The following is a 13,309-nucleotide window of genomic DNA, read 5'->3' as shown; positions in this document are numbered from 1 at the left end:
ATGTATTTTTGTGTGTGCTGCAAAATGTTAGTAATTAGTTTATGTGTGCCATAACATGAAAGAGGTTGAAAATTGCTGGTTTAAAGTAGTTAATTTACATTTTCTCTCTTGCAAACAGCAGTCCAGAGGAATGTAGTCCCAGGTGTGCAACACAGTTTCATGAAGGGCTGTGTCCTGGGCTCCTTTTAGTTTGTTCTCCACCATCTTCAGGACAGCATTTCTGCCTTGTAGTCAGGAGCGCAGAAGGAGGGTCAGAGAAACATGCTCCCTCTGTAAGGACATGTCCTCACTGCGCTTTCATCTCCTTGGGCGGAGTTGAGTCACATGACCAAGCCTGACTGATCATGTTTTTGTGTATTTTTTTAAAATGTGTGCAGTGGTGAGTGCATATTAGGCACTTATATCCTAAGCTTTTGTGTTGCTCTACCCCTGGGATTACTTCATTTGATTCATGTAGTAGTAACTTATTTTATTTACAGCTTTTGTTTTTCAAAAGGAATATGAGTTTGGTTCTGTTTATTTCCTGTTATAGTCACTTGAGATTTTTGCCTTTTATCTATTTTATCAGGCAAGATTAGGGGGCATTTGTGTTTTATGAGTATGACATGCTATTAATTATTCCATTCCGTACCAGAAATTAAAAATTTATTTTTTCAGTTGTCCTATTATAAGCATAGCCTAAAACTAAGCATGAATCTTGTGAAAACAGTGAAAAGACAACAGTAATACTATTTCACAGTTAAATTATATAAAATCTCATTATTGGAGTCATTAGCTAAATTAGCCAATTCGATTAGGAAATTTGAATTAATGCAAAAGTTCAAATATGGCTCCAAACCAATGCTAATTAATTTCACTTATAAAAAATTGAACATGAAAAATTTATAATATTTTATCTCTGAGGGAGAAAAAATATTACTTTTAAAGTACCTACACATATTAAAGGATAATCGAGCAAAATTCAGAAAATTATCTCAGTTTAAGATGAACATGATATCTTTGTTAGTGATTGAGCCTTAGGGATTATAACTTTGATTTTGTGAACTATTACCTGTAAACATTGTTATCTGATTTATCTTGATTACTAAGTACTTTTGCCCAGGGAATAGCCAAACTATTATTACTGAAGTATTCTAAATAATATAATCTTAATTTTAAGTTCTTAACTTTTCAATTTCCAAAATGCTTCCTAAATAGTCATTTAATTCCATGAAGCCTGTTATTACTGCTAAAATGCTGTCCTCTGTAACCTGAGTAGGTAAAAATGTTGTCCTCCGCAGCTTTGAGTTTCCATAGCTTGATGTGTCTGGAACTTCATTACCTGCATTCTCTACTTTTCTTGGAGCCTCATCTGACCTGTCACCTTGGGAAGGTGTACCTTTTGTGGCTTCCCAAAATACGTCATGCTTTATTTACACTGTATTGCGATTCTTTGCTTATCTGTCTTCACCGTGAGACAGTTCCTTCAAAAAATATTTATTTATTCTTTAGTGATTGTATTCTCAATGTTTAATATGTTGTAATGGTGCCACATGTTATTCAATAATGAAATCAAAAGAAGAAACCAAGCAACTATCTTTTTGTGTTTCCATAGTTTTTTGTTGTATTTTTTTAAAGAAAGACTTGTGTTTTTTAAAAATATATATTTTATTGATTTTTTTACAGAGAGGAAGGGAGAGGGATAGAGAGTTAGAAACATCAGTGAGAGAGAAACATTGATCAGCTGCCTTCTGCATACCCCCTACTGGAGATGTGCCTGAAACCAATGTACATGCCCTTGACCGGAATCGAACCTGGGACCGTTCAGTCCACAGGCTGAAGTTCTACCTATTGAGCCAAACCGGTTAGGACTGTTTCCATAGTTTTAAAGGTACATGACTTGGTGGACCGCACCCTATTTCACCTGTGTTCTGCATAGATGTCAGCTTAATTACTGCAATGCATATTCTTGAAAAATATACCTTTCTTTTGATGTGCTTTCTCAATAACTTTTGAGTACCTCAGATTTCAACCTTTTTAAAAGACCTTTCTGAGAACCTGAGGCAAAGGTAGCTTTACATGAATATTTGTGTTTTGCTAGGACTGTTCAGAGGGCAGTCTATTACAGGGAGACACTGATCGCTGATGTTTTGTTTAGATGTGCTGATAGTGGTGGGGAAGGGCATGCTTTTTCTTTTTAATTTTTAGAAAATTTTATTTTTTATGAAATTATGATAGATTAGATTTTTATTGGAAATTACTTAATCCCTGTAGTTTGCTTTCTTTTTGTAATTAAATTTATTGGGGTGTCATTGGTCAACTTGATCATATAGGTTTCAGGTATGGGTTTCTATGTTATAAGATCTGTATATTGCACTGTGTGTCCACCACCCAAATGTTTGCTTTCTTATATTTTTTGTTTTTTACATAGTTCATATATGTGACTGACATGAGAATTTATTTCTTATAATATTATTTCAATTTCTCCCCCCAAAACACTTTAACTTCACATTAATGTATAGTATAGACCACTTTCATTAATTAAAAGGCAGCTTCATATAACATGAATAAAATTATTTCCCATTAGATTCGTGCTTGATGGTATATTAAAATGTGTTCTTATTTTAATACTATAAACAGAGAAACCAGAAGATTATATTGATCAGCATGTAAACAAACTATGTCATCAACTTTCAACAGTCATTTGGTATGAGTGATCTAAAAAGACACAAATCCTACTTATAGTAATGAGATTGCTAGCTTGAATTGTAGCACACTTCTTACTAGCTTTGTGACCTTTGGCATGTTGTTGAACTTTTTCTTGCCGTAGGTTCATTATCTATAACATGGAGCTAGTAAGAATAACCTACCTCAGAAGATTATTATTGAGTAATAAATAAGTTAACTTATGTAAAGTGCATAATACATTGTAAGTACTCAAAGTTTATCTGGTATTATTATTATTACCACCATAATTATTACAATGTGAACGGTTCTCTCCTTCTGTCATATCTTCAGTAAAATAAAGAATAGGTTCTGTAAATGTGGAGAAGGGCAGTAACAGAAGCTTGGTTGACATAGTGCTAGGATTGACCCAAATTCACCCAGACCTGCCAAAATGGCATTTGATTCCTTCTCTAAGCATCAAAACAAGTTAGTGTTATACAAAAATCTGGAGAGTTTTAGAGCAAAGGAAACATAACCTGGTACGCATGTATCTAGAATTTAATTACTTTAATTATTTCCTCTTTTATTTTTCTTCTAGAAATAGCATGAGATTTAGTATCAGAGAACCTGCTCCAATCCTGCCTTTGTCTTCTTATGAACCATGAGACCTAGAGCTAGCTGGTAAATTCTCTGTGGACCGCTCTTTCTTCCTGTGTAACACGGGGCCTCTGATAACACTTTTTATTGCTGGCCAACTGCTGCTTGCTTTTCAAGCCTCTGCCACTGTCACTTTGACTCCGTGAACCTTTGTCCATTTCTGAGCTGGGGTGGTGTTGGTCCTCTGTCCTCTATCATAGCAATTTTCCATACCATTTATTTTCTTTCTTGTTTCCCCTAGTAGCTTGAGCATCATCAGCAGGTGCATTTCTGTCTTTTTCACATCTGCAGCATGCAAACTAGGGTCTGGTTGATGCTCAATTAAATCCTTAGCCATGAGAAATTAGTCACAATAGCCATTTCAATTGGTTGGACTCACTCCATTGCTAACTTTATTCAGATGATGCAGAGGATGATGCTCTAATTTAGAGCCACATTATATAATTCTGTACACTTGCCTGCTACAAATCTCCATGTGCGTATTTTGCTCCAAAGAATAAGCAGGCCGGACAGGATTGTCTAGATCTGGGTACCATGCCAATTATTTTTTCTCTTCTTTATATATTTTATGAATTGGAAAATGACAGGAATATCATGCATCTGTACTGGGGAGGCCATGAGGCTGAATACATACATCAGTTTTCAAAGTTTATGGACTTTAGGCACGTTGTCAAAGAAATGTGCTCATCTCTCATGCTCTTTCTGTCTAGCCTAGCTGCATATTTGCCCTTTAGAAATGTAATTATGTGGAGACTAATTAGTGGGCTATTGCAGTTATTTAGGTGATAGGAAAGATAAAGGGGCTCTGACTGCCATAAAGATGAACCTTGAGGGGCAGAATGAAGAATCTTAGAAAAGGAGAGTCTGTAGGCTTTGGAGACTTTATAAAACATGGAATTTTGAGGAGAAGTGAAAAGTCAAGAGTGATAACCACGTTTCTGATTTTAGCAACCTGATGGTCCTAATTATTGAGGACATTTAATGTCTTTATTTTCATTGGGAGATACTGTTTTTAAGATTTGGATGTACTGCTTTTGAAATTCCATTGAGCACCTAGGTTGACGTGGCTCAGTAAACTGTTGAAAGCAGAGCTGGATGTCAGGAGAGAGAACTCAGCATGTGAGCTGCATGTGTGCATGATGAAATATAGAGACAATATGTATCATGAAAAGAGAAAAATACTTACGTCCTGTGAAACACCAACTCCCCTTAAAGGAATAAATGAATAAGAGGCACTTTCTTCATTTTCTGTAGGATGGTCCTGGGGATAAAAGAGAACTAGGGGCGACTGGTTTCCCAGAAGCCAAGGAAATACAGTTTTAGGAAGGAAGATGGGTTCAGTAGTCATAGGTCCTACAGTTGAATGGGTGGTTCACATCAACATGTTATTTTTAAAATGTGATCATTAGTAGGAATTTCATTATGACATTCTGTGGAATTCTGGGAAAGAGCTGAAACTGGATTTAGGGGTAAATGAAAGTTGAGCCATTGGACATGTACACCATAGACATTCTTAAAGGAAATCTAATGGAAGAACAATAATAAGCAGTAGTCAGAGAAAGATGAAGGAATGAATAAAGGTTTTAAAGTGGTTTTCCCCCGCCTTTATGCTAACAGGCACATGAACATTTGTGTGGTCTTAAAGGAAAGAAAACTGTAATGCATGCAGAAAGAGATGGAAGATACTGGATAAAGAGGGTCTCTTGGAAATATTTGAATTCCTAAAAAAGGTAGAAAGAAGAGATTAAACAACTGGATGGTATTTTTCCTCTGGTGTCATTAGCCTGTATTAAAGGAAAAGCATCTCTTTATCTGAATCTCAAAGGAAAATGACGAAGACAATTAACTTTGTAGATAAGTTTCTAAAATGAGATAATGTAACAGTATATGAGCTAGTTAACTGGAAAGCATTTTGTCAATAAAATTATTGTTATAAAGGGTATTATTCCTTTTTTGAGAAGTATGTGAGTGTTTTTATCAAGTTTATTTATTTTTAAAGGCAATAGAACATTTTCACAAACTCTTGAGTACTGCAGAAAACTATTCTTTGTTCTCAGCAACTGAAAAATACACTTAACAGCAAAGCATATCAATTTCATGATCAAATGAATTGTTAAAATTTTTTTAATGAAAATGTACATTTATGTATAGATGTAAGTGATGTTCATGTGTTTGGAAATGGTTTGCTCTATTCAAACTATTTTTTATTTTTATTTATTATTTTAAAATATGTTTTTATTGATTTTAGAGAGAGTGGAAGGGAAAGGGAGAGAGAGAGAGAAACATCAATGATAAGAATCATTGATTGGCAGCCTCCTGCATGCCCCCATCTGGGGGTTCGAGCTTATAACCTGGGCATGTGCCCTGACCTGGAATAGAACTGTGATCTCTTGGTTCCTGGGTCGACACTCAACCACCAAACCATGCAGGCCGGGTGACTTTTTAAATTTTTTATTTGTTGCCACTATTACAGATGTCCTTTTTAACAAACAGTATTAGAAATTAATTTATGCTAATGACGGAATGAGCAACCTTTAATTTCAAAATGATTTGCTTTAGATATTTTTTAATGATGCCCATTAAATAATAAACTGAGGATTTTAAAATACTCTAAAATGATAAGCTTTTATCAGTAGCCTTCTCATTTCTCAAAGCTCCATTTTGCCAGCCTTTCAAAAGCCTCAGCAGCTGGCAAGTAGAATCTGCAATTTGAGGTTGATAACAGCAGTACTCAGGCCCCAGAGAGGTGCCAAATGTCTGTAAGATACTCGCTGATTACAAGAGGAGAGGGATCGGCCAAAAAGGCCTCTGTGAGAGCTTTTCAACTAAGTCCAGTGCCCTGACACTGTATTTTCAGAGATATGATTATAATTGATTCTCAAATAGGTCATGAGGGCGGGGTTTGGAATGGCTGGGGTAACCCATGTGGCCACTGCCCCCGGGCCTCCTGGGGGGTATGGGGTGTGCAGTCTGAGGGTCTGTAGTGAACTGAAATGTGCCCAATATTCTGAAATAAGGAAATAACAACGTGGATAGTCTTTAATCTTTCTCTTTGTGTCTTTATGGCTTCTGATTAAATTCTGACTCTTTATCCTGTGGACCTAGATTGCACTTTATGTTTTGGGAAGTCGTGGACCAGTATTTCCCAAACACTATGGCTAGTGAGAGAGGCGTTTCATGTTTAAATAAATACACATGTAACCACATATGCATATATATGTATTTAACTTAGGTTTCTTTTCTGAAGTGATGAAAAAATGTGCATGCTCCAAGAAGAAATGTAGGTGGTTTTTCTGTCCAGTGGGAGAGAAAAGACTGTGGGAAAGAGGAAAGTTCAGTGAGGATAAAGGGCGTTTTGAAAATAATTTTTTTTAAAAAAAAATATTTTTATTGATTTTAGAGAGGAAGGGAGAGGGATAGAGAGCTAGAAACATCATTGATGAGAGAGAATAATTGATCGGCTGCCTCCTGCAGGCCCCCTACTGGGGATGGAGCCTGCAACCCAGACATGCGCCCTTGGCTGGAATCCAACCTGGGACCCTTCAGTACACAGGGTGATGCTCTATCCGCTGAGCCAAACTGGGCTAGGGCTAAAAATACTTCTTAATACTTTCTGATGCAACATAAATGCAACTGATACCTCTCCAACATTTTCTCTCCTGAGGAATAATTTACTTCTATGTAGAATTTATTTTTATAGTACCAGGTCAGCATTTTTATGGCCCCTTAACCATTTTTATTTTCAAAACATAAAATAAAAATTTGTGGTTTTATGTATAGTAACACGGTCCTATCTCCAAATTTCTCTTTTCCTCACGCAGAGGGTTACTCCTCCAGGAGAACAGCAGGTTTGCAGAAGCGCTACATTATTATAAACTGGCAATCGGGAGCAGGCCTACACTGGCTTGTAAGTAACAGTCAAGTTTTTCTTCTTTTTTTTTTTCTTTTCCATTTATTTATTTTTTTAAGTTTTTCTTTTTAAATATATTTTTCTTTTCCTCTTTATGCATGAAAATTATTTTGATGACTTACAACCTCATAGAGAAAAAAGCATGGTGCTCCTGTTTTTGAAAACTTGCCAATCAAATTATAAGCCTCTAACAATTATATCTCTCATTTTAATCATGTTTTGATATCAGTTTATCATTTCTTAATATATTCAGATAAATACAACTTTTATTCATCTAGATCAGCCTTGGGCAAACTACGGCCCACGGGCCGGATCCGGCTGTTCTGTCCGGTTCTCTTGCTCTCCCCTCCGCTCCTTTACTTTGAATTTATATTAGTTCACACAAACACTCCATCCATGCTTTTGTTCCAGCCCTCCGGTCCAGTTTAAGAACCCATTGTGGCCCTCGAGTCAAAAAGTTTGCCCACCACTGATCTAGATTGTAAGTTCAGAATGTTTTGAACTTTTTGAGAACAGAGACTATTCCAGATATTTTTCAGTGATACCAACACTTCTTACTACATTAATTGTTCCCATATATATTTGTTCCCTAAGTATTTATGTCTTGGTTTCTTTTAAAATCAGAAATAATCCATAGAAAGTAAATTGAAATAAAGGTAACTTACTGTATCCACCATGCACATCATCTTCTTACATTTATATTTCCACGTATTTCTCCCAGCTGCGTATTTAAACACCGGTATTATTCTGATGAACCAAGGAAAGACAGAAGAAGCCCGACGTACATTCCTAAAGTGTTCTGAGATCCCTGATGAAAACCTAAAGGACCCTCACGCGCATAAGAGCTCGGTGACCAGCTGTCTGTACAACCTGGGAAAACTCTACCACGAGCAGGGACACTATGAGGTCAGGCCCAGACTTCTCTCCCCTTTCCTCCCTTGTTGTGATCCCATCTCAGTTCTTTCTACCTTATGATCTCATCACAGGGGCACTGTGAGCATTTAAGAAGCTAATGTTGTTTTATTAAAAGAGTTTCAAGGTGAAATTCACCTGGGGGTGGGGGAACCCTCTGCTAAAGAACACTTACCGCCCTAGTCAGTTTGGCTCAGTGGATAGAGTGTCAGCCCATGGACTGAAGGGTCCTGGGTTTGATTCCAATCAAGGGCACATGCCTCCATTGCAGGCTCTATCCCCAGCCCTGGTAGGGGTGCATGCTGGAGGCAACCAATCGATGTGTCTCTCTCACATCAATGTTTCTCTGTTTTTCCTCCTCCCTTCCACTCTCTCTAAGAATCAATGGGAAAAATATCCTTAGGTGAGGATTAACAAAACAAACTGAAAGAATACTTACCAGATTTCTTTTTGTGTTGTTAATCCTCACCCAAGGATATTTTTTCCATTGATTTTATTTTTAAAAGAGAGTGGAAGGGAGGAAGGGAGAGGGAGAAGAGAGAGAGAGAGAGAGAGAGAGAGAGAGAGAGAGAGAGAGAGATGTGTGTGTGAGAGAGACACATTGATTGGTTGCTTCCTTCACACGCCCCTACTGGGGCTGGGATGGAATCTGCAACCCAGGTATATGCCCTTGACTGGGAATCAAGGAAATGATGCTTCACATCTGGAACTCTAGATGTTTCACTTGCCAACACTGTAACCACTGAGTAACACTGGCCATGGCAACAGATTTCTTTACTATTAATTTCTTAGAGCAACTCTTCAAAAGGGGGAAATTACAACCATTGCTCCACAAGCTTATTTGCTTATCATCTCTCATTTTATGATCTAAGATACATTGTGACTGTTTCCTTATTTACAATGTTTGATGTTACAAAATACATTGTACTCTGAGTATTAAGTATTAATATGATATAAATCCTACCCATTTCCTTTAATTGTTTTTAAAACAATAATTAAATGAAAATTTGTTTGTTTGTTTTTAATTGAGAGAGAAGAAAAGTGATGGAGATGGGACCCTGCGCAGACAGCGAGTTGGGAGGTTGACTATCTTGTCCTCCCTTTCTCTCACAGGAAGCATGTCTGCATGGGTTTCTTCTCTCACATTCAGCATAACTCCTCCCCCCTTTCAGACCACACCCCTACATACTCCTTCCTGTGGTACCAATAATGTTATATAGAGACACAACTTTTAAAATTATTGCATTTCATAATCTCAGTGGGTCTCAGTATCTTGGTATGTTATTTTATATTTTATTTAGATCCTACTTGGTGGCCTGATTTTAATTACAGATTATAGATGACTATGGGTGATTTCCAAATATGAATTTTTCTAGTGTTTTAATAGAATAATCTATGTGAACTGAAATTTTATATTAAAATTATTAAAATAAAAGAGCTTGGTAATATTCAGCTACTTGTTACACTAAATTTTTATCTGGCCTTCTTCACTCACTGGGTTGAATATTTTTATTCATGAAATTATAGTAGTATGACATAAAAGTACAGCTGAGTTATTTCCCTCCAATGAGTCACTTAGAAATAGCAATGGAACTTTGAAATTTTTGAAGGATATTGTTATTTTATTTTTGGTGAATATTTTTGTATTTCATCTTTTTTTTTTAATTTGTTTCTTAAATTAGGAAGCCCTTAGTGTATATAAAGAAGCAATTCAGAAAATGCCAAGGCAGTTTGCTCCACAGAGCTTGTACAACATGATGGGTAAGTCAAACCTTAATATTTCAATTGCTATTTCAGGGACCTGTGGGGAAATTAAAACCTGTGCTTCTGTTAAATGGAATTCTAATAAGTTATAGCATTGATCCTCACCAGAAAACTCTTTATTCACAACTGGGTGTCACATTCAAATTTTCACACACATAGCATACTTTTTCTAAGAAGAGCAAATACATGCATTATCATATTGATTCTCAACAAATTGTCCAGATCGCAGAGTTGTTGCAAGGGGCTCATGAGCCCTTTTGGGTAGTAAGCATTAGCTAGACTCTGGAGACTTAAAAAGATGAATAAAGTCCACAGATTTTAGTGAAGTTATCAAATTCATGATACTTTTTAATCATGTTACTTGCTTGAGCAGAACATCCTCAAAAGTAAACATGCTGTGATGTAGAGATGAATGCTTTTTGGTGCTTGTAACAGTTGAGATTAACTGAGTAAATTTGTATGGTTTTCATTGATCAGGCCTTGGATCTTCATAGGTTTCTTTTTTTCTCTGAGTTAGTATTTTAGAGTAAAAACAATACTGTGAAAACTGCAAATGTGCTATTACAATTATTCCTTTTTCTACATTGGATAATTACCTTAATTTTCTTATTAGAAAGTATGCAGGCTAGGGCATTGATTTTTCTAAGTGCAAGAGCTCAAGAATTAGAATTTCTAATAAAATGTCTATCACTTACAATTGATTTGTGACTATAAATTGTCACCACAGCTATTTGATGGTGGATGGAAACTGCCCATTCAGCATGTGACTCTTGGAAAGAGTCCCTGAGTTTAAGGTGCTCTGCTGATTGGTTAACTTTGCTGTTTCCAGATAAGGGAGGGAAGAGAAGGGCTTGCTTTTGTCCTCAAATCAAATATATATATATATATTTTAAATCCAGAGCACAAATTGCAAACTCAGATTTTTCTTTTTATTAAACTGGTTAAGTTGCTTACTATTTCTAGGCTTTCCTCATGCATATAAAAGTAATGAGACAACATGGTCTCCAGGATTATCTTAGGCTTTTGTATTCTATTATTTGAGAGATTTGATACTAGTTTGTATGGCTTGAGCACACACACATTAAAAAAATATCTTAAATCCTCCCAAACTATAGAATATATGCCTGGTCTGGCCAGTGTGGTTCAGTGGTTGAGCATCAACCTATGGACCAGGAGGTCTTGGTTAGATTCCTGATTAGGGCACATGACCAGGTTGCAGGCTCAATTCCCTGTAGGGGGCATGCAGGAGGAAGCTGACCAGTGATTCTCTGTCATCGTTGATGTTTCTATCTCTTTTTCCCTCTCCTTTCCTCTCTGGAAAAAAAAAAAAGAATATATGCCTGGCAAGGACACACACTTTCCCTTTTTTCTAAATGACAGAAATTTAAGAAATAGTTTAGAGACAGAATGAGGCAAGGGTCAATAAACAGAAAAAAAAATTATAATTTGGAAGAGGTTAATATATTCATTCTATGTCTCTGGGACCCCTGCCCCAGTTAGCCTGTGCAGTCATGAAATAATTTAATGCTCATATTAAAAAGGACATTGGAGTATTTCTAGTTGTTGCTTCTTTTTCTCTTTGCTATGATTACTAAAAGCTAAAATTTACCTTTATTAAATGTACTTTTGCCATTAAACTCATATAATTTAAAACAGTGCCTTATACTATCCAGCATTTTACCATCAGTCTGTCTACTTAGATGAAATGTACATGCCCAGGAAGTGTGTGCTTAGAGTGTTTAGATTTATCAGAATTAACTTTTAAATATTAATACTGGATGGTTATTTCTGTCAAAGTGAATACTAAAAGGATCATTTTTTTCTAGTTTTATCTAAAGAGGCACAATGATTTTAGTTTATAATTTTATTCTTAATGCTAATGCTTGGGAAGGCCATTATTTCCAATTTCCCTCAATTATGAAATAAGATGTCTTTCTTTAAACTGGGAAGGGATTCTGAGATCCTTGGCAACAGACTGCATTTGGCATCTTGATTGTTAATAGGAAGTGGGCATTCACTATAGTTAGTGATTTCAGAAAATCCATTCAATTATTTTATGTTAATTGATTGAAAACTCAGCTGGTACCTTGGGATCTGTCTCTCTATGGTTACGTGGTTACGCAAATATTGAGCACACATAGGCAGTGGAAGATAAGTTTGTCCATAGGGTTATTGTTTAGTCCTTTGTCTTATTTTCCATTATAGAAAGAGGCAGTAGCTTTGCCCAGACTCTGAAAAGCACTCTAACAATTTTCACGAGGAGAATCCCAATATAATTTAAAATTGCAGATTTCTCCCCTAATTATTGTGGTTGCCTTCTGTTCAATTTTGTGTGAAGGTCTGTTATCTGACCAGGCTTGTAGTTTCAACTATTTATGAAACTATAATTTTCTCAGAGAGTGAGTTCACCTCCTAATCAAATGGGTGAAATCCTCTGAGTGTTTGTTTTAACTCCTAATACATTTTGATTAGCTTCCATTTGACAAGAAAAAAAAAATGGCCCAGAAGATAAACTGCCTTATCAGTTCATCAGTTTCATTAGTCTGTCAGCATGTGCTGATTATCCTATCAAGTTTATCAACAGCCTTGAATGTGTTTTCTAATTCTCACATTTACATATTATTAGTGCCCTTCAGGGATCAGTGATGAATTACAATGTCTGGCTAGATTTAACCTCTAACTATTCATTTTTCTCATGGCTCATTCATTTCCCCCTTAATGACCACTTCCTGCAAACACTTGTATGTATGTATACAAAAATGATTTTCCATCCTGCTTTTTCTTTTATTTGAAGGTTAGAAGAAATAAAGGAATATTTGTGAAAAAATACAGTCACATTTGAATGTTATTATTAGTTTAGTAACTCAATTCACTGCTGTTGTTCTTTAAAAAGAAAAACACACAAAAGCACACTAGTTCTTTGCACTTTCCCTTTCCTTGAACATTTTATGAAAAACTTTTATCACTCTTTATTCCATATGCTGATAGTTGACTTATTCTGAATACCAAATGAGCAAGTATATTTTCCCAATTGTGTATTAATAGAAAAACACGTTTATTTCCCAATTTAATTTTTTGTATATTTTATTCTAAGATTGTTAATCTTTACTCTGGCAGTTCATAAGTAAATTTTTAAAAACTATTTAAAAATATCTTCTCATTATTCTGCTTGATTTCATAAACCCTAGGTGATTGAATAACAACAATTGAGAAGTACCATCCCATTCAAAATCATGTAAATTATAAACATAAAAATAATGGAAAGCAGATGCTAAATATTATAAACAAAAATTAAACTTTCACCTAGATGGTGGATATAATTAGCAAGGTATGAGAATACATAAAATATTTTAATATCAAATCACAAAATAACCACTAAATGGAGATTCAGTATAGTGTGAAGTCAGATAGCCCAGGTTC

The 13,309-nt window shown here is 35.7% G+C and overlaps 1 protein-coding gene across 3 annotated transcripts in view; it reads left to right on the top strand.

The window, feature by feature from the left end:
- Positions 1 to 13,309, top strand: part of TMTC2 (transmembrane O-mannosyltransferase targeting cadherins 2) — a 450,431-nt gene that overhangs the window by 287,727 nt on the left and 149,395 nt on the right. For all 3 annotated transcript variants that reach the window (XM_080660474.1, XM_080660476.1, XM_080660475.1), the window contains 3 exons: positions 7,125 to 7,210; positions 7,935 to 8,119; positions 9,808 to 9,886. In XM_080660474.1, coding sequence (XP_080516600.1) covers positions 7,125 to 7,210; positions 7,935 to 8,119; positions 9,808 to 9,886 — 350 coding nt within the window. The remainder of the gene's footprint in view (positions 1 to 7,124; positions 7,211 to 7,934; positions 8,120 to 9,807; positions 9,887 to 13,309) is intronic.

The sequence above is a fragment of the Plecotus auritus genome (assembly GCF_963455305.1).
Source record: "Plecotus auritus genome assembly, chromosome: 3".
Classification (NCBI taxonomy): domain Eukaryota; kingdom Metazoa; phylum Chordata; class Mammalia; order Chiroptera; family Vespertilionidae; genus Plecotus; species Plecotus auritus.
This window is presented reverse-complemented; position numbering and strand designations above follow the sequence as displayed.